The 25,698-nt window shown below is 37.1% G+C and overlaps 2 protein-coding genes across 6 annotated transcripts; one reads left to right on the forward strand and one right to left on the reverse strand.

Moving 5' to 3' along the window:
• The first annotated feature begins 316 nt into the window (after positions 1-316).
• LOC103502712 (3-ketoacyl-CoA synthase 7) lies at positions 317-2,322 on the forward strand. The gene has a single exon (XM_008466746.3). It carries the CDS (start codon positions 722-724, stop codon positions 2,108-2,110), a length of 1,389 nt encoding a protein of 462 aa, XP_008464968.2. The 5' UTR covers positions 317-721; the 3' UTR covers positions 2,111-2,322.
• Positions 2,239-24,020, reverse strand: LOC103502713 (pentatricopeptide repeat-containing protein At1g10910, chloroplastic). 5 transcript variants are annotated; one of them, XM_008466750.3, is made up of 11 exons: positions 23,609-23,748; positions 23,261-23,377; positions 18,810-18,894; positions 18,403-18,666; positions 16,657-16,959; positions 13,228-13,332; positions 6,447-6,546; positions 4,432-4,751; positions 3,512-3,688; positions 3,290-3,418; positions 2,239-3,025 (listed from the first exon to the last, which is right to left on the reverse strand). In XM_008466750.3, the coding sequence occupies exons 3-11, from the start codon at positions 18,837-18,839 to the stop codon at positions 2,789-2,791; spliced, it is 1,665 nt and encodes a 554-aa protein (XP_008464972.1). In that variant the 5' UTR covers positions 18,840-18,894; positions 23,261-23,377; positions 23,609-23,748; the 3' UTR covers positions 2,239-2,788. The 5 variants fall into 5 exon arrangements, with proteins under 5 accessions (XP_008464972.1, XP_008464969.1, XP_050939764.1 ...); XM_008466747.3 differs by lacking the exon at positions 23,261-23,377 and having other exon boundaries at positions 23,609-24,020; XM_051083807.1 differs by lacking the exons at positions 23,261-23,377; positions 23,609-23,748 and adding an exon at positions 23,378-23,400.
• Positions 24,021-25,698: the final 1,678 nt, after the last annotated feature.

Raw genomic sequence — 25,698 nt, forward strand, 5'->3', positions numbered from 1 at the left:
GCATGACATCCATTTAAACTATTAGTAATTAAAAATAAAACCATTAAACAAAATTTAGAGCGAATATACCAATATTATATATTTAGATATGATTTTGAAATTTTTAAAAATCATTTTATTACACTGAAAATTATTTTGAAACACATTCTTAATCAATGAAAATTAATTTGATATTTCACACTTATTAGTGTAATTTTTTCGTATCATCAAAATTGATTTTGAATGATTAAAAACATGATCTAGCATGGATCTAAATACGACAAAAATGATTTAAAGAAGTTAATTAGGTAAAAGCACTCATACTTCATCCCTCAGAACCAAATAAATATGGCAGTAAGCTTAACAAGGAAGCAAAATACCAATAACACAATCCTTGTAGGGAACTACAAAGTTTTCTGTTTGTAAATACTAACTTTGTGACTAAAACAAACTCTCTTTCAACTTTCCCACTTGTGTCATTAAACCAATTGTGTAGAACTTGTATTATGCCACTTCATAGAATTCATGTGATGCAAATACAAGGGAACAACCTTCAAGCTCATTAGTTAGTCACCAAATACTACTCAAAAGAGGAATCGCAATAGAGATACGCACAAAAAATTCAGTATGTAACCATTATAAAGTTGTTTGGCATGACAAGGAAAGTTGTATCCTTCTTGGTAATCTCTCACTCACATTCTGTGATTATATAGACTTTCAAACTGAAATCTAGCATGTGGCAATGGAGAGATTTATAGGCAAATGCTTATCATTAACAAAGATGATCATCCATCCAGAAGCTGTAAATTGTATCTCCCTCGGTCATTTTCTACTGGCTGCTACTATTTTGAGTATTATTCTGCTTACCTTAGTCTATTTCAGAGCTAGTTATGTTTACCTTGTTGACTTCGTCTGTTATTTGCCTCCTGATAATCTGGGAGCATCAGTCGCAAAGTTCATCAAACACGTAGAACTTTGCAACCACTTCGATAAAGAGGAAATGAATTTCCAAGTGAAAGTCTTTGAGAGGTCAGGGATCGGACCTGACGCTTGTATGCCACCTTCATTGCATAAAATCCCGGCAGATACTTCCTTGGAAAGTACAAGAGAAGAGATTGAAATAGTTCTTTTCACGGTTGTCAACGACCTTCTTTCTAAACATAAAGTCGATCCTCAGAGCATCGACTTTCTGGTGTCTAATTGCAGCCTCTTCTGCCCCACCCCCTCCATCACTTCTATGGTAACAAACAAATTTGGATTTAGAAACAATATAAAGAGCTTTAACTTGAGTGGAATGGGCTGTAGTGCTGGAATGGTGTCTATATGCTTGGCCAAAGATCTCCTGAGAGTTCATAAAAACACAACGGCTTTAGTTCTCAGCATGGAAGCTGTAACACCAAATGGATATAGAGGAAAAAGAAAGTCGATGCTTATTTCAAACACTCTATTTCGAATGGGAGGAGCAGCAATATTATTATCCAACAAGAAGAAAGACAAGCAGAGAGCAAAATATAAGCTTCAACACCTTGTTCGAACCCACATGGGATCCAATCACCAGGCTTATCAATCTGTTTTTCAGAAACCTGATGAAGAGGGGTATGTTGGAGTTTCACTATCTCGGGACCTTCTTCAGGTAGCAGCAAAAGCACTTACAACAAACATATCAGCTTTAGGCCCACTTGTGTTGCCATACTCGGAGCAGATCCGGTACGGATGGTCTTGGATCACCAAGAAAATTTGGCCACCTGCAAAGGGGAAAGAAGTGTATGTGCCAAATTTTAAGAAGGCTTTTGAACATTTCTGCATACACGCTGGTGGTAAAGCAGTTATCGATGCTGTAGAGAAAAGTCTCAAGCTGCAAAAGGAGGACGGAGAAGCTTCAAGAATGACCTTATATAGGTTTGGCAATACTTCATCTTCTTCTGTATGGTATGAACTCAACTATCTTGAGGCAAAGGGAAAGGTGAAAAGGGGAGACAGGGTTTGGCAAATTGCATTTGGAAGTGGGTTCAAGTGTAACAGTGCAGTCTGGAAATGCATTTCTGAGATTGATCCCAAAGCAGGAAGTGCATGGTCAGATAGAATCCATCTATATCCTGTTGACACTGGCGTCCCTGATGTTTCTTCTTGAGATGTCCTAAAGAAACCCAACTACAGAATTTTTCTACACAAGCATAGTCAGTATTCAAATGGCAGACAGTACCTTCTTAATAACTTCGGGTCTATAAGGAAACATCCATTGTGTGACAAAACTAGAACTACATGAATATATAAATGTTTTTTAAAGATAAACCGAACTTCCATAGAGGAAAGAAAAAAAAATTACATAGCATTTGTCTGCAAGATTATACATATAACAAGCCCAATAAGACCGCAATCTTGTTCGTTTCAGATTAACATATTCTTTTTCCATGTAAACACACAATACTGCTTCTGCATAGTGTGTTGTTCGGTCAGATCCTTCTCCTGGGATTAACATCTTTCCATTGGCTTCATTATTTGGAGTATTTACTGAGGGTGCAAATGAGATCCTTACCTCTCAACCTTTCACCAAAGAATCAATTTCTATTAAAAAAAAAAACTCTAGTCTCCATTATCATAATAAATACACTACATATATTAGAACTAATGAAAGGGTTGATCAGTCATGCTAACAAAGAACACTATCTTTGATCTCCACATTATTCAACCCAATAATGTCAAATGGGATCTGCACCCATTGGAGAACACCTATTATCTCTTAAAATTGGTTTCAGACTCCTGCCCTCTCCATTAGTCCTTATTTACTTATCAATACAATTGTATCATATTATTTTAAACGAAAGGTGTTCTCACGAGATTTTGTGGATTTTGACAATAGACTATGCTTTGATAGGATCTCTGCAATAAGCTGGCGACCAAATAAATGTGCATTCTTTAAGATAAGGTTTCTTGTTGATGAGTCAACAACATAACCCTGACCAGGCATCCAATGTAGCAATTGAATAAATAAATCCTTCTTTTCAGGTAGCTCAATGTAGCGTGATGTAGCAATCATAAACAAATCCTGCGGAAGAACAAGTAACTTAGTTATGGAACCTAAAAGTAAAAAGGTACACAGATTGAAGCCACATATAAATATTTTAATCTGTTATCTGCCCAAGTCAAAATATCTATGACATCCAACCACTTAAAACAAAAATTAGTAACGTAGCTACCTAAAATATTATATTAACAGACTTTGTATAATCACATGAAGTTAAAGACAAGCTAAAACTACAGTCGGTTGACATGACCAAACTTCATTATTCTATGTCCACTGATAATTTACCTGATCAATCTTGTATCCAGAACCATGGATTGCCTTCATTACGTCATTTATCAAGTTGACATTACCAAACTTCATAAATCCAAAAGCAAACTTCCTTATAGCAGGTTTAGAAATTAGCCCTTCATTGTCCTACAAGGAAATAAAATTTTCAGCACATGAAAATAGATGATATACGAAGCATAGAGTTGAAAACTATAGATATATAAATTAATTATTAAATACCTTGACAATGACGTAAGCATCTTTGAGAAGTCGACCTGCAATTAGAATGTGCAAAATCTTCTCATGGAGTGCCTTGCACATTGTTCTTTTACTATATTTCAATATATTGTAAACGGAAAATGCTTCCGAATAAGCCCGTATGTTCCCAAGAGATGATATTAAAGATGAACAAAGCTCCTGCACAAAGTCACATTTGGAGTGATAAACCAATTCTAACCAAGAAAACCTACTGCATTTTTTCCAATGTTAATATGAAATGTCAAAACAAAACTTGCAATCTCCCACACTTCAAAATAAATAAAACAAGTCAATTGCTCAAACTTTATATTCAAAATTCCTAATCTCTGTATGGATAAAGTTTCGTTTTATGCTACATTAGTTAGAAAAATACAACACACATGTTTCTTCAGGGGACCAAAACAGTTGTTGCTTTAAGATAGAAGGAAGTATGAACCAAAGAACAATCAATCATACTCTTTGTATTCAAATCCTTTGGGTTAACTGTGAATTGTTGAAGTGCTAGATAATTTTACAGTTGCATAACATGAAATTATCAACCCAAGATAAAGTAATGATGGCCCATTTAATCAGCCTACAGTTACAAACCCAACTCAAATAAAATATTAGTTGAAGTACTGTCATGATATTATAGAGTTCATTAAAGTAAGGCATGAACATCAGCAACTATAAGATTGCATTCACCTCAAGTCTTAACAAAGAATAATTCAGCAAATGTACAAATTTCCAAGTGAAATGGGCACAGATTATAATAGTTGACATTAAAATGCATTCAGCTCTTGTTCTTTTTATTTTCTTTCCTATTCTCTCTCTCTTGATACTGTTTTACATCAGAACTAAATAGGAGCTAATGACACAATTCCTTCAAGAATATTATTTGACATGATATAACAAAATTTTACCTCCTCTGGTTGATGGCCTTTACGATGCATGTCCTCCAATGTCCTATAACAAAGTAGATATAGTTTCTCCTTAAAGAAATATTTGATTAAGATATGGAAGGTAGTATAATCTGGACTGATTGCTAAGTCATCCATTTTCCTAAGCATTTGCATTACACTCTCCATTTCCCCTGCTCTGCAGTAGGCACAGAGCATTGTATTCAATATTACAATGTCATATCTGTCATATGTGGCTTCAAAATCTTTAGCCAACAACTTTGCCTCTTCTAGAAGCCCACTTCGGCAAAAAGCTGATATCATGATGCTGTGAGCATACCCATCTGTGAGAAGAAAAAACATTATTGCCCTCGCAGTAGCAGAAAAGAATAAGTAAACTAATTTTCCATGGGATTGACCCCTACAAAGAGAAAATTTTGACAGAATGTAAAGAATCAACCAGAACTGAAGTTTGACCACTTTTAGATGGTGTTTAATAAAACTCCACATAAAGCTTGATAATATGAAAAAATGTGCAAAGATAGTCCTTAAACTGAATGGAGTAGGGCATAGTAATTGAAGTTTGTATCACTGACACTAAGTGGTGTATTACCAAAGAAGAAACTATCTATCATTCAATAATTGAAAGTATACATAAACTATTCGTACTAGAATATAAACTGTACAAATTAATAAACACTAACCGAACAACGAATCAGCACACAACTACAAACTACAACCTACTAACAACAAATTAATGTGTATATATATATAAAGAATTTATAAATTTGGCAAATATCAATTTATGCACCTAAACATTGGGATTTGCATCAATTAAAACCTCAACTCAAAATAATAATATTATCAATGTAAACTGTTAGTTTTCACAAGTGAATCTATTTGGACCCTCCATTACAATGTCATTTTAAAACCATTCATATGTAACTTTCACACATGTATAAAATTTCTCTAAATGTAATGATTTATGACTATGTAAAGAGAAAAATACAATAATCAAATAGACAATGGATGTTCTGTATTAAATACGAGTTGTTTTCATCTGTTCATCTTCGTCTATTTTTCTTTACTTTAACCAAAAAAAAATGCATGATAATTTTTTCTGCTTCTTTGGAGGGATTTAGAGAAGAATAGTTTTATGGGTGATTTTGAGTTAATTTTAAATGGAACCAAATGAAAATAGTTACAAATCACATTTTATTGAGGTGATTTTGAGTTAATTTTAAACGGAATTAAATAAAAATAGTTACTTTTAAGATACCAATGGACCCAAAGGCTTAAGTTGATGGGTGCAGGTAAATTAAATAATACATCTAACATTCCCCTCACTTGTGGGCTCGAAATATATAAAAGACCCAACAAGAGAAAATTAATATTAAATGGAGAAGAAATAACAAACAAAAAGGCAAGAGTTTGAACACAGGACCTCCTAAACCAACCTACTCTGATATCGTCTTAAATTATCAATTGACCCAAAAGCTTAAGCTGATGGATGGAGGCAAAGTTAATATTATACAGTTACAAAGTTACAAATCACTAACAGAGTCTAAACGGATTATTCTAAAAAGAAATTCTAAATTAATTCACTTTACACTTATTAAAGTTTAGGGTTTGAATTTCATTTATGTATACAACCCCAGAATGTAGGATTAAAATTTGATAGTTGCCCAAAAAATAAAAATCAATGAAATACCAAAATGATTTTTATCTCAAATCTTCCCCTATTTTTAACTTATTTTTAAATAATTGTGATAATTTCCCATTCTACTTGTGTTAAATTCCTGGAGAAGAATACTTACATTTAGGTGATTTTAAGTTAATTTTAAATGGAATTAAGTGAAATTATGAAATTCTAGAATTTAGATTGATACAATTATTCGCATGAAGTGTTGATACAACCCCAAAGTTTAGGAGTAAAAACTAATAATTATCATTACTAATAATTATCATTTTTTTCCAACTCTTCAAGCTAGGACAGTTCACTTGATTTACAAATTCAAATCTAAAAGGAGAAAACATACCAGATCTAACGTTTTTTGCTTTCATTTCATCAAAAACTGCCTTTGCTTCTCTAACAGAACCTGCCTTGGCAAGGCCATCCATCAGCAAACAATATGGCATCTACAAAAAGAATCGCCTTTATGAGTATCAGAAGTAGTTTTTCTTTTTCTTTTCTTTTTCTTTTCTTTTCTTTCTTTTTTTTCTTTCTTTGTTTTTTTTTTTTTTTTTTTTGAACCAAGGAAATGATACTATTCAGTGAAGTTGTTAAAAATTACATGCATGAGTTACAAAGAATACCTAGAATAAGAAGTAAAATATACTGCCAAAAAAAAAAAACCAACTAATTACATAAAATAATCTACCTTACATACCAAGGATACATTATGAAAAGTAGAGTTTTCAATTTTGATTGGAAAGATTCTGTAAGACCTCCAGAAAGAATTGAAATGGAGCAGTGGGATAGTGGAACAACAAGTGGGCCCTACAAGATAATATTATTTGTCCTATTCAGACACTTGTCTTATAAATAGCAAGGGGAGGGTAGTAAGCTAGGTATGAGAAATATATGGAGAATGTATTGGTAAGAGAGGAGATTGGCGGCTGAGGGAGTCTACCTTAACCTAGAGAAATAGGTTGGTTTGTTCCTTGTTGTTTTCCTTGTTATTTCTATTCCATATCTTGTATCTACTGTTTTGGCAATATAAATATATAAATACAGAGTGCTGCCTCTGTTTTTGCCATTGATTTAGTATAAATAGTGTATGAAAAGGGTGAGGAACCTCACAATTGGTATCAGAGCCTTGTCAAACTGGGAGTGATAACGAGACTAATGGCGCAGCGACAAATGGAAGAAAGGTTAGAAGGAACGAAAAATGAGGTGTTGAGCCTCAAGGAAATGATGCTGGAAATGAAGAAAAGCATGGACAGGCTGGCCGATGAGTTGAGAGACCAATCTTATAAGAAGAAGGAAGAATCCGGCACATCCGACGGGTCCATCATGAAAATGAAAGGAAAAATGGAAGAGACGGATTTAACCGGGGAAGTAAACACACACCTGGTCGATCGAAGTAAGTACAAAAAGTTGGAAATGCCCATGTTTTTGGGAGAAAACCCAGAATCTTGGGTTTACCGTGCAGAGCATTTTTTTGAGATCAATAACTTACCAGAAGTGGCTGTGGTGGCTGTGGTGAGCTTTGGACAAGATGAAGTGGACTGGTACAGGTGGAGCCACAACAGGAAAAAGGTAGAATCGTGGGAGGATTTGAAGACCCGAATGTTTGAATTCTTTAGAGACACCGGACAGAAAAGCTTGGGGGCCAGGCTTATACGCATTCAGCAAGAAGGATCCTACAATGATTATGTCAAGAAGTTCGTGAACTACTCGGCACCTCTCCCACACATGGCAGAAAGCGTGCTCCGTGATGCTTTCTTAACTGGCTTAGAACCTGCGCTGCAAGCTGAAGTGATGAGTCGTCACCCTCAAACGCTAGAAGAATGTATGATGGCAGCCCAGCTGGTTAACGACCGTAACTTAGCCCTCAAATTAGCACAAGCAGATATGGGTATTATTGAGCCAAAGAGAAACAAAGCCACAAGTACTAAGGTTCCATGGAACAACGATAAAGGAAATATGAGGAAAAATGAGTTCTAAATGAAACAAATAACTATACCACTCAAAGGAAGTTATCAAAAAGGAGAGCCCCCTGTTAAAAGACTTTCCGACGCCGAGTTTAGAGCACGTTTAGACAAGGGTCTCTGTTTTAGGTATAATGAGAAATATTCTCATGGACATCGCTGCAAAATCAAAGAAAAAAGGGAGCTCATGCTCTTTATCTTGAATGAAGAAGAAAGTACCGAGGAAGGGGAAAGTTCAGAGGCGCAAAACACAAGGCCAATAGAGATAAATCAGTTGGAGGGGCTAGAGGAAACTATGATAGAATACCGGGCCATCACCAGCTTGACAACCAAGGGAACTATGAAACTAAGAGGAATAGTCAAAGGGAAAGAGATCATTGTCTTAATTGACAGTGGGGCAACCCACAACTTCATTCACTATGAGCTGGTCACGGAGAGGAAAATCCCTATAGACAGAAACACTCAGTTTGGGGTTACCATTAGGGATGGCACAAGTTGTAAAGGAGAGGGCATTTGCAGCAAAGTGGAAATCCAGCTTGAAGGGCTAAAAGTTGTAACTGACCTGTTGGTAGTAGGTCTGGGAAAAGTAGACATGGTATTGGGAATGCAATGGTTGGATACAACAGGTACCATGAAGATACATTGGCCATCGTTGACAATGGTTTTCTGGAAGGAAGGAAATAAGATTGTTTTAAAGGGAAACTCGGCCTTGATAAGAGCAGAATGTTCACTCAAGACTTTAGAGAAGACATGGGAAGCGGAAGATCAAGGTTTTCTGATTGACTGGCAAGGGTATGAGATCGAAAATGATTGCAAAGAAAGCAAGAAAACGGGTCAGCAAGGCGATGAAGAGGAATTACCAATGATTCAGTTCTTAATCAATATTCGGATGTGTTTGACATCCCTACCACCTTGCCACCAAAGAGAGCTGTCGATCATCGCATATTCACCATGCCAGGGCAGAAGCCAATCAATGTCAGGCCATATAAATACGGCCATCAACAGAAGGAAGAGATAGAGAAATTGGTCACCAAAATGCTGCAGACCGGAATCATTAGACCAAGTCACAGCCCTTTCTCAAGTCCAGTGCTGTTAGTCAAGAAAAAAGATGGGGACTGGAGGTTTTGCGTGGATTACAGGAAGCTGAACAAGATTACAATAGCCGATAAATTCCCCATCCCAGTTATTGAAGAACTCTTGGATGAATTACATGGGGCCACGGTGTTCTCCAAGCTAGATTTAAAATCAGGCTACCATCAAATCCGAATGAAAGAAGAAGATATCGAGAAGACTGCGTTTAGGACGCATGAAGGTCATTATGAATTCATGGTGATGCCATTTGGACTAACAAACGCACCTGCCACTTTTCAATCCCTTATGAATCAGGTATTTAAGCCTTTCCTCCGACGTTGTGTATTGGTTTTCTTTGATGATATATTGGTTTATAGTTCGGACATAACGGAGCATGAGAGACACTTAGGGATGGTGTTTGCAATACTAAAAGATAACCAATTGTATGCTAATCGCAAGAAATGTGTTTTCGCTCATTCACAAATACACTACTTGGGCCATATTATTTCAAAACATGGAGTAGAAGCAGACCAAGATAAGGTTAGATGTATGCTCCAATGGCCACAACCTAAAGATGTAACAGGCTTAAGGGGATTTTTAGGGCTGACGGGCTATTATAGACGCTTTGTCAAAAGTTATGGTGAGATTGCAGCACCCTTGACCAAACTACTGTAGAAGAATGCTTTCAAATGGGATGAGAACGCCACCCTTGCATTTGAAAGTTTGAAATCCGCTATGTCTACCATACCCGTACTCGCACTACCCGATTGGTCTTTGCCTTTTATGATAGAAACTGATGCCTCAGGCAGTGGATTGGGAGCAGTACTGTCTCAGAACGGCCATCCCATCACATTCTTCAGCCAGAAGTTGTCTACAAGGGCCCAATCCAAGTCCATCTACGAGAGAGAATTGATGGCTGTAGTACTATCAGTGCAGAAGTGGCGGCATTATCTCTTAGGAAGGAGGTTCACCATTATATCGGACCAAAAAGCTCTAAAGTTTTTATTGGAGCAGAGAGAGGTGCAACCACAGTTCCAAAAGTGGTTAACCAAGCTGTTGGGATATGACTTTGAAATTTTATATCAACCGGGACTCCAAAATAAAGCAGCTGATGCACTTTCAAGAATGGATCACTCGATAGAATTGAAGGCAATGTCAACGGCAGGCATTGTAGGCATGGAAATAGTTACAAAGGAAGTCGAGAAGGATGAAGAACTTCAACTCATAACACAACAGTTGCAGACTGACCCGGCACTAGAGGGAAAATATTCCTTGTCGAATGGCAAGCTAATGTATAAAGGAAGAGTGGTGCTGTCCAAATCTTCTTAACTCATACCCAGCCTCTTACACACTTTTCACGATTATATATTTAGAGGACATTCAGGATTTTTGAGGACCTACAAGCGGATGAGTGGTGAGCTGTTTTGGAAAGGTATGAAGGCAGATATTAAGAAGTATGTTGAACAGTGTGAAATCTGCCAAAGAAATAAGAGTGAAGCAACCAAACCGGCAGGGGTTCTTCAACCATTACCCATACCCGACCGCATATTGGAAGATTGGACTCTGGACTTCATCGAAGGGTTGCCTAAAGCAGGAGGTATGAATGTGATTATGGTGGTGGTTGACCAGCTGAGCAAATATGCTTACTTTGTCACCATGAAGCACCCGTTCTCAGCAAAGCAGGTAGCCATCGAATTCATTGATAAGATAGTTCGGAGACATGGCATTCCTAAGTCAATCATATCAGACAGAGATAAAATCTTTTTAAGCAACTTTTGGAAGGAATTATTCTATGCCATGGATACCATCCTTAAACGAAGCACCGCTTTTCATCCCCAAACCGACGGCCAGACAGAACGGGTCAATCAGTGTTTAGAAACCTACTTAAGATGTTTTTGTAATGAGCAACCGAACAAATGGCATCAGTTCATACCATGGGCAGAGTTATGGTACAATACCACCTTCCATTCTTCAACACGCACGACCCCCTTCCAAGCTGTGTATGGTAGACCCCCACCACCCTTGATATCCTATGGAGATAAGAAGACACCTAATGATGAAGTTGAAACAATGCTGAAAGAGAGAGACTTGGCTATTAGCGCGCTCAAGGAAAACCTCACTATTGCTCAAAACAGAATGAAGAAATTTGCTGATTCAAAGAGGAGAGAACTTAAGTTTAAGGTGGGAGATGAAGTCTATCTCAAGCTGAGGCCCTACCGTCAGCGTTCTTTAGCAAAGAAAAGGGCCGAAAAACTAGCTCCTAAGTACTATGGCCCATATTGCATCACTGAGACCATAGGGGAGGTGGCCTATCGACTTGATCCGCCTCCAGAAGCTTCAATTCACAATGTTTTCCACATTTCGCAGCTCAAACTTAAACTAGGCAAACAGCACACAATCCAAGCCCAACAACCAAAGCTCACAGCAGAATTTGAATTGCAACTTTGGCCGGAGACAGTCTTAGGCATCCGTTGGAGTCCTGAATTGGGAGCAAATGAATGGCTGGTGAAATGGAAAGGATTACCCAACAGTGAAGCCACCTGGGAATCCGTTTACTCAATGAACCAACAGTTTCCCTCATTCCACCTTGAGGACAAGGTGATTTTGGAACCCCAGGGTATTGTAAGACCTCCTATTATTAATGATTATAAGAGGAAGGGCAAGAAAGGAATTACACAAGACAGCATGGAGGAAAGAAAGAATTGAAATGGAGCAGTGGGATAGTGGAACAGCAAGTGGGCCCTACAGGATAATATTATTTGTCCTATTCGGACACTTGTCTTATAAATAGCAAGGGGAGGGTAGTAAGCTAGGTATGAAAAATATATGGAGAATGTATTGGTAAGAGAGGAGATTGGCGGCTGAGGGAGTCTACCTTAGCCTAGAGAAATAGGTTGGTTTGTTCCTTGTTGTTTTCCTTGTTATTTCTATTCCATATCTTGTATCTACTGTTTTGGCAATATAAATATATAAATACAAAGTGCTGCCTCTGTTTTTGCCATTGATTTAGTATAAATAGTGTATGAAAAGGGTGAGGAACCTCACAGATTCTTGATAACACACAAAATGTATTACCTTAGTCTCTCTTTAGTTTATGCTAGTTTTGAGGGATACCTTGATGCTTTCACGTTTAAATTTGGTTATTTCATAGGTTTAGAGTATTTGGAGCAACATCGGAGTTTTTGGTGAAATAATGAGCTATTGGGCCATTGAAACAAAAATTAAAAGAGTCCAAGTGGCGAAAAGAAAAGAAACTGACCAAAACAGAATGCTGAAGCAGCTCCAAGCCATGCTGGCCGAGAGCACAGCATCGAGATAGTTAACAGAATCCTGATATACTTAAAAACAACTTTTGGTAAAGGGTTGATGTTCAGATAGACCAATAGGAGAGTTATTGAGCCCTATATTGACTCTGACCGGGCAGAGTCCATCATTGACAAGAAATCCACCTCCAATTTCCATACCTTTGTATGGGGCAATCTCGTAACCTGGAGGAGTAAGAAACAAGGGTTGTGGCCAGAGGCAGTGCTGAAGTAGAGTACAAGGCTATGAATTTGGGGATATGTGAGGAAATTTTTCTTCAAAAAGTTTTATCCGACCTTCATTAGGACTGTGAGGTACCAACGAAATTATTCTATGATAATGAGGCAGCTATTAGCATCGCCAACAATCCAGTTCAACATGATAGAACTAAACATGCGGAGATTAATCGACTCATTTAAGAAAGACTGGACAATGGTACATATGCATCCTTACATCCCCTCAAGCCAACAGGTTGCTAATGTTCTCACCAAGAGGCTTTTCAGACAGAGCTTTGACTCTTGTGTTAGCAAGTTGGGTCTCATTGATATCTACGTCCCAACTTGCAAGGAAGTGTTAGAATCAATGGGCTTGGCCCAAGGAAGGATTTACCCTGATTTCCTTTCCTTTTTTATCATAAGCAAGTTGTCTATTTATTTTTCCCCCTTTCATCTTTTGTGAATATGAGAAATTAATGAGAAAGTCAGATCGTGGTTTTTCTCCTGGTACTTAGGTTTCCATGTAACTCGGTGTTTATTTTATTTACCGTTTCTAATACGAATCATTGGCACATACCTCATTTTCACCATAGCCAAGGGATTCCAATTCTGATAATAATTTCCTCGATTTCTCAAACAAACCTCCCCTAACATAAACCTTCAGCAACGTCGTTAAAATCACCTGCAAGGAGATATTTTTCTTTTATAAGAAACAAACACCAGCAAGTAGATATGAAACAGTGTAAAATTTTCTACAAACAAGATACTTTTCCATTTAAAGTAAAAAGTTAAACAACAAAAAAATATATTTCTAAACAAACCAGAGAAATTACAGTTACATTTACTAAAATTTGAGAGAATCGAACTATTTCTCACAGTAAATATGTTCAATTTAGGTCTTCTTATATAGAAGAAAGACCTCATACAACAATGGGGAAAGAATAAAGACAATAAAAAGTAAATATTTGACGACTAATATTTATACACAACTGCTCGTAAATAACAGAAATTCCAATGCTCTCCCTCAAACTAATTTAAAGATGTCTTCCATAGCCAACTTGTAGATTAACCTCTCAAATTCAGTCAATCAGCAAATTGCTTTGATTTAGAAAGCTAAGGGGTACGTGTTGTTTCTGCTTCAATCTTCTCCTTGATAAAATGCTTCTCAACCTCGATATGTTTTGTTCTATCATGTTGAATTGGATTCTAACAAATAGAGATGACAACTTTTTTGTCACGGTAAATACGTATAGGTGTCGTCAAAGAAATTGTCAATTATTTCAGAATTCTTTTGATTCATATGCCTTCACAAATTCCATGAGCTAAGGCTTTAAACTCTACTTCAGCACTACTTTTGCCCACCACATTCCATTTTTACTTCTTCAAGTAACCAGATTTCGTCCCATGAAAGAACAATAACAAGAGGTAGATCTTCTATTTGTTCAACTTCCTACCCAATCTGCATCAGTGTAAACTTCTATCTAAATGTGATTATGTTATCATAATGAAACACCTTTTCTAGTAGATTCTTTCAAATATCTGAAAATTCTATAGCAGCATCAAAATGAGTTGGCTCAGAAGCATGCATAAATTGACTAGCCATGTTGACAGCGTAAACAATATCAAGATATGTATGAGACATAAATTAATCTTCCAACTAATCTATGATATCTTTCTTTGTCCTTTATTTCTTCTACTTTAACTATTTGTAGCTTGAGATCAGGTTCAATATAAGGGTTTCTACACTCCTAAAGCCAAGTAAGTCAATTCTTTGATTAAGAAATATGCTACTTTTCAATCTTGCAAGCTCCATTCCTATGAAGTATATCAACACTTCCACGTCCTTGATTTGAAACTCACATGCAAAATTATTCTTGAGTACAACTAAACATGTTTCATCATCACCGGTGGGAATAATATCATCTATATAGACAATTAAAATCCAATTAAAATTGAGATTTTATTACTCTTCAAATGTTTATAAAATATAGTATAATGATTCTCTCTGAAGGGAGGCCATAAGGCAAGTTGAAAACTAGGTTGTGATCTTCTAATAAATCACTTAATCTTTCTAATGGCTAGCTTGCCTCATCTTCACCTTGATCAACTTCCTCAATGCCTTGCTCCTCTATACTTAAGCCACAAAATCCTACTACGAGCACCTGGTCCTGATCGGTCGAAGTTTGAGACAACATTTTCAGCAATACCTCAACACTACTTAGCCATGGGTCATTTTTCAAAGTCACAGTACCCTCTCTCATATCAAATGTCATCGTGAGGGTTGTCCAGTCAACTCCCACGATCCCATCTTTCTTAACCACTACATCCCCATTATTCCCCCAAGATCACTACATGTTAGCTTGAGTAGCCTCACAACCACGGCCTTGCAAGGGTTATCCGTCTTCCTTTTATAGAAAGAAGCTAGTTCCGAGATCTGATTCTTCTCAAGAGGTTGATACTAACCAAACATGGACCGACTTCTTCAGGCACCTATATTTGATTGACGGTCCGCTATTGAAGAGCACTTTGGGCGTTGGAGTTCTCAAAACAGATTGAGAAGAATGATGTAGCGAGAGAAAAGAGGGAGGGAGGCACCAACAGGCACCTCCGGACTCATTCATTCCACTCAAGCAAGTCCAGAGGACACGATTCTCACTCTTATTGTCATAATTCCCCAGCTCAGAATTGTTCCGTAGTTTGCATCTCAGTGAGCAATAAATTCAACTCTACCACTAATTTCTAGGAGATGAAATTGTGAGTTACTCTTCCATTGATTAAAACAATTACTCCCTTCCCTTCTAGTGTACCTTGACCCTTTATCATCTCAGAAGGTGAAAATCTTATGATTGATTTCAATGCTAACTCAACTCAATTAACTACAACTAGATTATTAGCTTCCACACCCTCCTCTTTTTGCTTATCTTGAACTTGATTTCCTCATTCCTCCTAAACTTTTAGGGCGTGTTTGGGGTGGGGTTTTAGAGGGAAAAGGATTAGGAAATTGGGCCAAACCGTGTTTGGTCCAAGGAATATGATAAATAATCCTAATCCCTAAATAACCCTATCTTATCCTATTTTTACTTTCTTACAACCCTACATTACCCTACCTAAATAACCCAATCTAAATTCTATTATTATTTTTTAAGTTACTACAATCATAATCCTTCCCCCAAACACATATTACTATAACACTACTATCATAATCTCTCCCCCAAACACATACTATTATAATACTACCTTTTATATTCTTTCCCCCAAACACATATTATCATAACACTAGGATTATCATAATCCTAGGATTATTATAATCCTTTTCCCCCATAACTCTTTCCCACCCCCAAACGCACCCTTAATACACATACTTACCTATTTTTGCAGTAATGTGCCTTGGTGTACTTTTCATCGCATCGAAAGCATAATCCTTTTCTTTCTTGACTTAGAACTTCACCTCAAAAATCCCTTCACTGGTCCCTCTATTTGGTTAAGTTTTCCCTTATCTAAAATGGTTACTATTCAAATGGAATTGTTATCAGTGTCTGATTCTTGATTCAATTCTTGTATGGGTTGGTAGTCTTGTTCAACTAGAGGCGAGTGCCTGGGACGAGTTGGGGTATTGAGCCAAGGCTTTAACATTTTTAAAGCCATCTTGATTGCCAAATCTTGATTGTCTACTAATCGAGGATCCTTCATAGGCAATACTTTAATGCATCTATGGAGGATAACACAAATTTGGAAATAGAGAAAGAAATAATTAAATAATTGTTGGATGTTAAAGTTTTGTCTTCTTATAATGCTCTAGGACTAATCCATTTTCCATGATCGTGCAAAATCCAATTGTTTTTCTACTTTCACAGTTTTACAATTGATAGGAATTTTAATCATATAACTTTGTATGTTTTCCTAACTAAATAGTGTGTTTTTTTTCTCTATTCTTCTCATAAAAATTATTCATATGTATGAAACAAAATCCCAAAGTTACCAAGATACCATAAACAAGAAAACAAACCTTATTTGGTACTAACCCGGTCAATTTCATATCCTCAATCAGCTCATCAGCCTTTTTATAATCTCCATTGATTGAATAAGCATTGAGTAGAGAGCCATAATGGAACATATTTGGTGAATGACCTTCAGCTCTCATCTGGTTGAAGAAGCTCTCTGCATCTTCCAATCTATTATGTGAAGCACAAATAGCTATCAATGTCCCATACAATACACAATCCATGCATAGTCCATTGTCTTGCAGCTCCTTAAGAAGCTCCATTGCTTTAGCATAACCATGTTTAACCCTGATGCAACCGGTAAGCATCTGTTGGAAGTAGACAAGACATTAACTTTTACTTCTCAACAAGAACATATCAATTAAAAGTATAACTATCCCCTCTCTCCACTCAAACAAATCAAGACGCCCATTAGCTATATTATTGTAAAATTCTTGGCGTAGAATATAGCCTTTATATAAAGAATAATACAGCAAACTTTGTTAGTAAGAAAATAAGAATAATAAACAAGGACAGTTGAATGCCACAAAAAATGACATACAACTCAGTATACAACCCCGATAATGAAATCTACATGTACACATTTTAATTACTGAAACAATTAACTTCAATTATTCTCTCTCCACAATATGGTAAGCTCCCAATATCATCTATCAACAATGGCAACAACCAAGGGGAGGATCACAGGTTGAGCCAAGACAGCAAAGACAACTACATCAGCATATCTAATCGTACAAGCATCCCTTCACCAACTAAATGTACTCTCCAAACCCCTCTATACTCTCCTCACACGCTTCCTTCAACAAGCATTTCAAATAGGGACGCCGGTCACAATATCACTACAACTTTTATGCATACTAACAAGCCATTGCACTAATAATTACGTCATTGAAATATGAGAGATGTGTATACAAATTGAGCAATTGAGAAAGCAACATAAGAACTTTTACTAAAGTGTCTACAAAAGAAAACTATTGTTATTCCTAGAAAAGAATTATTATCATTGCTAGCCAAGATAAGACACAAGCTTTCATTTTATTTAAGAAACAATTTCTCTAAAGGACAAAGCTCTCCAGTTTAGGGTTCTCTGATAGACCACCACCTCCTATAATACATCAGTACAGCCATAGAGGAAAGAAATAGATAGCAAGTTAGTTAGCCTAAACAATCAAATAAATAGTTAGGCAGTTATAGAAGTTTGTTACAGAAATAGTTAGAAAGTTAGTTAGCAGAAAAGTATAAATAACACATGAATACAAGAGATTAGGAAGGAGAAGTTTTATGAGAGAAGGTTCCTATGTTCATTCTTGGAAGACAGAATAACAAGGAAGAGAGTTCAATATTGTAATTCTTTCATTAATATCAATAAAGCAAGCTTACTGGTTACTTCATAAGAGAGGGTCCCATCATTCTCCTCAAGTGTTGGTTTGTTAAGTTTTTAAGAGTTTTCTTATTTCGAGTTTGCTTTCATTGTATCTCAATAGTTTTGTCCATCTTCGTTTTATTTTGTTTCCCTTCTCTCTTGATGGTTATTTATCTTTGAGCATTAGTATCTCTTCATTTTTTCAGTGAAATTTTTTGTCTAATTTAATAATAATAATAAATATAATATATTAATAATAACTTTAAAAAAATGGCTAATTTGTCTGCAAAAATCTAATAGTTGTATCTGCAAAAATGTACGGCAAAAAAGAAAAGTTGGGTCAACTCGCAAATTAGGTATGATGCTACGAAGAAAAAATGATGTATACCGTGCTATATGTAACTGTATCTGGACATAAACCATCATTCTTCATTTGATGAAACAGCTTAACACTGGTATCAAACTTGCCATTTCTCACCAGACAATTGAGGATAGAATTACAAATAAAAATACTATTCTTTATTGATACTTCTTGAATATTATTGTATACTTCTAGTGCCTTCAAAGGATTGAGACCTCTCCCCATGAACTTTATGTAACTGCTGTAAGAAGAAATATTGGTCTTTCCAGTCTCCTGCATCCACTCAAACAGCTGCAATAACAAATGTAAAATGACAGGTATTTAGAAAGTTCTCAAACCCACCGGTTAAGGCAACCAATAAAAATGAGCAACTAACGCCTTGATCCTCATTCAACAATACATAGTTACAATCAGATAAATGTTCCCAGAAGCACCTGAGATAGATCCTTCCACCTATTTAACATCCCAAAATGCCGCAGTATAACATTCAAATCTTGCGGTTTTAGTAGTCCACCATATCTGCACAAGAAAAGTTAATCCAGCTTAATGTTTTAGCCCCAAAAGGATCTTCAATTTTGAATGATAACAAGAAAGATAGCTTCTGGCAGAATCCTATCTCTTGAACCAAAATAGGAAAGAAAGAAAGAAAAAAAAGTGATGAAAGGCTATGATAAAAATGAGAAATAGGCAAGCCTTAGCAGTTAGTAATAAGAATAAAAATGGAAAGTCATAAAAACAGTAAAACACCAAACAAGAGGTATTATTGAAGTGAGACTACGCAATAAATATCCTTCCATAAATTTCTAGCCAGACACTCCAACAATTAGCAAAAAAACCCAGCCCACCTGAGCGTTCTTCCTCTGTCCTAAGAAGTAGATGGTAAAGGACCAAGACCTTGTCCATCATAGTTCATGTTCATCAGCCTCAGCTTGGGCCAACAACACCCTAAAAATCTGCATGAATCTTAACCACATCTTTCCAAGAAAACCAATACTTCCAAAAAAAGACATGTGTCCTCCATCACCTCTTTACTCAATACATACTAATACAACTACAAGACCATACTTTTTTTTTAAAGGAAACGAATCTCATTTATTAAAAAATGAGGTAGAGCTCAAAGTACAATAGGAAATGACATAGAGCTAATAAAAGTGGTTGAAAACATAAGACCTTTACATCAGCATCCTACCATGAACAAAACACTAAAAGACAAATCTAAACCGGACAAAAAAAAGGCCTTGCCTAACTCTCCTTAGCTGGACTCAACATGACTAAACAATAAAAGCTTGCCGGTTAATGAAATGATATTGAGAAAGTAAAAATGGTCCAAAACATAAGACTTTTACATCAGCAGCCTGACATTAACAAAATACTAAAAGACAACTCTAAAATTACCATTAACCCCCACAACAGTCCCTACTTTCTCAAATCCAACACCCAAGATTAAATCTCCATCCATCTTCTCAACATCGACATCTATGATCCAGTTTCCAGTCCTTAAGCTTCATCTTTCCCCCATCCCCACCCCTAACCTCCCTTCCTTCTTCTCTACGTACCCATCATCCCTACCAATCTCAAACCTCCACCTCCAAAGCTCTAACTTTATGAAGCCCCTATTATGGGGCAATGTATTCAAGGGAGGAATCGCGATCTAGATCCATTTGAATTTTGGTTCACAAGAATCCCTGAGACTTCTTTACCCATTAAGTCTTATTTTCTAAAGGAACCGGAAGTTTTGTCTCATCTTTGTGTTGATTATTGATTATTGGGAGGAGATTCCAATATGGCACGATGGTCTTCTCAAACTTCTAACTGGGAATAGAACACGAGAAGTATAGGACCTTTTAATTGGTTCATTGAGAATATTGTTCTTATTGATATCCCCCTCCAAAACAACCTCTACAATTGGTTTTATTTTCATGACTCTCTAAGGCTTATGTTGATTAATCGATTCTTAACAATTAAAAAGGTGTTAGATAAATTTAATGGCCACTGTTTGAAGGCTTGAAAGACCAACCTCTTATCACTAGCTGTTGCTTCTCTCCATTGGTCGCACGTGTATCTTAGGATTACACCCCCTTTTTTAATTTGAGAATATGTCATTGCAACAGCATTCCCTTTCTCCTATAGTGGACCATTGGTGAAGATACCCCTATTTGCGCTTGACCAGGACATGGATTGATGCAAAAACTTAAAGGTTTCAAAAGCTATTCTTAAAGAGTGGAACTGTGAGACCTTTAGCTGCAATATCACCCAGAAACACCAGCTTATTGCAGAAATTATCACTATCAACAGCACAGAGTAATCAGGGGATATGTTGGTTTCCCATAAACTACAAAGAAACACTTTTGAAGGAATAGCTTCTTTCTTTGGTTGCTAAGGAGGTAACAAAAATGTAAGACAAAATGGCCATATGAGGGCAACGTTAACTGATCTATACACACACAAAAAAGACAAACAAACAAAAAAACAGAGCAGCCACTCTCTCCAGAAAATCTCAAATTGGCTACCCATCTCCACACAACAAGCATCACTTCTAGAAACCACCTTCACCAAGAAAGAGGTCAAATATGTTGTTTCTGAGCTCAATTCCAACAAATCTTCGGGCCCCACGAATTCACCATATACCAACAAGGTACATTTTCATTTTTTTTTTTAACTCAATCATAAAAACTTCAAAGTTAAGCGTCTTTAGCTTGAAGTAATTCTCGTTAGTAAGCATGTAAGTGAGAATCAAGGATGTTAAAAGGTCCCAGTATTGGTATGTGAGTATGTGGGGATAGTCTTCCCACTTAGAAACAATTTGAAACAAGGATAACGTTGTCATATTGCAAGAATGTAGGGAATGTCAGAGCCATTAGGTGCTGAATACAAAATTCGAATCAAGGTCCAAATCCTTGCTAACGCATAACATCTTCCATCCATTGTTTTTTTTGACAAGAGACAAACATTTCATTGATAAAATGAAATAAAGGGAAACCCTAAGCACCAAAAGGTGATTTACAAAAAGAGTGCCAATTGGCAACTAAGACCGATAAGCTAAAGTTCTTAAAAGGGTGCCCAAATTTGCACCAACAAAAACTTGTGGACCCATGTCAAAAAAAGAACTAAAAGATGAAAACGAGTCTTGGAAAAGACGCCTATTAAGCTCGCCCCATAAAGTCCAAAAGAAAGCCCGAAGAACACCCAGCCAAATAATCTTCTTGCAACCAATAAACGGGTGACCCAGCATAAGAGAGTTGAGGATGTTTGAAATGTCGGTGGACAAAGTAGTAGACCAACCAAAAGCCTCAAAATGCGATCCCAAAATTCCCAAGCAAAAGGACAATGAATAAAAAGATGAACATGGGATCCAACATTAGCACAACAAATAATACACCAAGAAGGAGAAAGAGACATATAAGGCATACGACGTTGAAGATGATCGGTAGTGTTTATAGATTTATGACTAAGCTTCAAAAGAAAAATTTTAATTTTCTTTAGGAAGTGATCTATCCAAGTGATTGAATAAAAATCCCTTTAAAAAGGTTCGAGAACACCTATCAAGTCATCAATCATAGATTTCACAATAAATATAGATGAGGAGTCAATAGTCCATCTCCAAGAATCAGGCACCATATGAAATCAGCTAGAAGACAAAATAGTAGACAAAGATACTCATTCCTGAATTTCGTGATCAGTAAAATTACGTCTAAAGTGCAAGTTCCAAGTCTCAGAATCAGCAAGCCACGCTTCAGCAACAAAAATATCAGGAGTACAAGAGAGACAAAACAAACGAGGAGAAATCACAAAGAGAATACCACAATCATGCCATCGATATTTCCAAAAAGAGATAGTGAAATACAAGGTCAGCAGTATGGCAGATGGAGATCCACGGGGACTTTGACGACCTTCTAACAATAGTTGGTCAAACACAAAAAGGATAATAGTACTTAGCCACAATGAGCTGACGCCACAAAGCATCTTGCTCATCTAAAAACCTTCAAATCTACTTCCCCAAAAGGGCAGAATTTCGATGACGAAAATTGCCAATGCCAAAACCACCAAGAGCTTAGGGCGCTAGAGTAGTAATTCAATTTAACATTATGCATACCATTTTCATCACATGAATCGTCCCAAAAAAAATCATGAATCGGTTTCTCCAAACAATTAATTATCAAGGGCATGAAAAAGAGAGGTAATAAGTAGGCAAGCTTGACAGGGTAGCATGAATAAGTCGGGCATGAATAAGTGTACGACGACCACCCTATAGTCATACTTCCAATTATAGAGTTTTTGTTGGAACTTCTCAATAATTGGTTGCCAGAAAATCATTGATTTAGAGTTGCTACCAAGGGGAAGGCCAAGATAAGAAGTTGGCCATTGTCCCTTCTTACACCCAAAAACAGTCACTATCCAATCCAAATCATCATCAAAGATATAAACCCTAAGGAGCTCACTTTTAGAGAGATTAATTGATAAACCAGAAGCTTGTTCAAAGACATGAATAACCTCAAACAAGCATGTAAGGACAACGCGGTCAGCAGTGGAGAAAAGCAAAGTGTCATCAGCAAATTGCAAGTAATTCAGGATAAAACTCCAAGCACCAATGGGGTTAGTGGCTATCAAATTTTTAGATAGATTATGATCCAACAGATGACTTAAGCAATCGGCAACCAACATAAAAAGAAAAGAAGAAAGAGGATCACCTCGTCTAATGTCGCAAGTAGGGATTATTTCACCACGAGGTCTACCATTAATAATAATGGAAAAATTTGCACTAGAGACACATTCATGAATCCACTTACGCCAAACCCTTCCAAAGCCTTTAGCCCAAAGAATTGCATCTAAAAAGTCCTAATTGACCGTACCAAAAGCTTTTCAAGATCAAGTTTAATAATCACACCTTTCTTGGTTTCATGAAACCAATCATCCACCAATTCGTTAGCCATAAGGATGCATCCAGAATCTGTCTATTTTCAACAAAAGCAAGCTGATTTAAAGCAATGGTAGATTGAAGAACCTGTTTCAATCGATTCAATAAGACCCGAGCAGTAATCTTGTAAGCACACGGGATTAGAATTCTCTCGCTGCCCTCCAACTACATATAGTTCTTTACCAAAATCGATAATTAACTAACATTGAAAAAGAAACCTTTCTAACAAAGTAAAAAAAAAAAAAAAAAAAACGAGCAAGTGATTTCCCACAGCTCAAAATCCAAAAACACATGCCAAAAAGGTAAGAGAAGAAGAACCTGGCAAGAGCCGGAGCCAACTCGGAGCAATCTTTAACTTGAGCAATAGCGGACTGTCTCTCAAGGTATGATTTGGAGTGGCGCTTCTGGGCGCCATTGAAGAGTTTAGAATTTGAAGAGCCGGGGAGGAATTGAGGCTCTTTAGGGAGAATTGCGACAGAATTAGATTGATTGTTCTTGAGGCTAGGGACAGCATGCGACGCAGAAGCCATTACAGAATAAGGTGTGGGCAACCGAGTCCGGAGGACATGGCGGTGATAACCATTACCAACAAGGGAGAGTTCCATTTCGAGACAGTGCAAGGGAGCTTACTTGTGGATAAAAGTAGAATATTTGAACCAACCATCGTCTGTCGCACTCCAAGGTATCAAACCCATAGTTTTTTTTTTTTTTTTTTTTTTTTGAATAATTTTAATTAGTGTTGAACACTCGTCCATTGTTTTTTAATAATTTCGAAAAGTTTGGATGCCCCGAATCAACCAATTGAAAAGGAAGACAAGGCTGGGCTGAAAAGGGAAAACGGCTCGGGCAGAAGGGGAGCGCGGTTCACGGCTCACGTTCTTGCTTGGCTCACGGCTGGACGGAAGGGTCGCGGCTTATGGCTCGGCAGAAGTAGCGTGGCTCACGGCTCGGACTGAAGGAGCGCGGCTCACGGCTCACGTTCTTGATTGGCTCATGACTCGGCAGTAGGGCGTGGCTCACGGCTCAGGTGGAAGGTGGTGCGGCTCACGGCTCGAACTGAAAAAGCGCGGCTCAAGGCTCACGTTCTTGATTGGCTCACGGCTCGGCGGTAGAGTGCGGCTTACGGCTCGACAGTAGAGGGTGCGGCTCACGGCTAGGGTGGAATGTGGTGTGGCTCACGGCTCGCTGCTCACGTTCTTGATTGGCTCACGGCTCGGCGGTAGGGCGCGGCTTACGGCTCGACAGAAGAGGGCGCCGCTCACGGCTTGGACTGAAGGGTCGCGGCTCGCGGCTCGCGGCTCGGCAGTAGGGCGCGGCTCACGGCTCGCGTGGAAAGTGGCGCGGCTAGCGGCTAACGGCTCAGTTGGAAGGTTGCGCGGCTAACGGCTCACGTTCTTAATTGGCTCACGGCTCGGATGTAGAACGCGGCTTACGGCTCGACAGAAGAGGGCGCGGCTCGCGGCTCGGCTGTAGAATGCGGCTTACGGCTCGACAGAAGAGGGCGCGGCTCAGAGCTCGGACTGAAGGAGCGCGGCTCGCGGCTCACGTTCTTTTTTAGTTGCACGAAACTTTAGGCCCATTGCCAGGAAGTGCAAGATTTTGGTGTGGGATGAATGCAGTGCATATGAGGTAACATCAAAATGTGGGCCCAATTTATTTAGTTTGCCCATTTATAAAATAAATTCAATATTATTATTATTAATATTACTTTTTCTTTTTCTTTTAAATACATTCCTATTTTCTTCTCTTTCTCATCAACTATTTCTCTTCCCCCAATTTATTGTCAATTTCCAAATAAATTTATTTTTACCTTTTTTATATTAGCAATTTTTATCGTGTCTGAAACTTAATTAATTTCTTTTAAGAAAAAAGGTTTCATTGAGTAGGTAGGTGGATGGTGGATTTTTCTTTCTTCTAATTATCAACCCATTAAAAAACTTAATTAATAAGAATAATTTATGTCTTAAAACAAATGATAATAGGAAAATTTAAGATTTTGACAAATGCTAAAATAGTTTTAAAAAAATGATTCTCCTCTTAATCAATTTCAAAGATAAAATTGTGTGTGTGTGTTTTTTTTTTAAGAAATGGGTAAATATAATCATGTAAAACGAACTAAAATATAAAATTACAAAATTCAAGGTTTTATTTAACTTGACTTCATACTTGACAATATATTGTATATCGTTTTCTTACTCTCTTACATGCAAAAATCAATGGTTATAATCATGTACTACAAATAAAAAAAAAAAAAACTAAAAGTATTATTGGACTTGATTTCACAAAATTAACATTTTTCCCTCCAAAATATGCATACTTTTTAGTTTTCCGTATATAAAGTATTAACAATACTCCAACATAAAATTAAGTTAGAATGATGTTAAATTTAAACAATCGTAGAAATTATA

This window comes from Cucumis melo, chromosome 4, assembly GCF_025177605.1.
Source record: "Cucumis melo cultivar AY chromosome 4, USDA_Cmelo_AY_1.0, whole genome shotgun sequence".
Lineage (NCBI taxonomy): Eukaryota > Viridiplantae > Streptophyta > Magnoliopsida > Cucurbitales > Cucurbitaceae > Cucumis > Cucumis melo.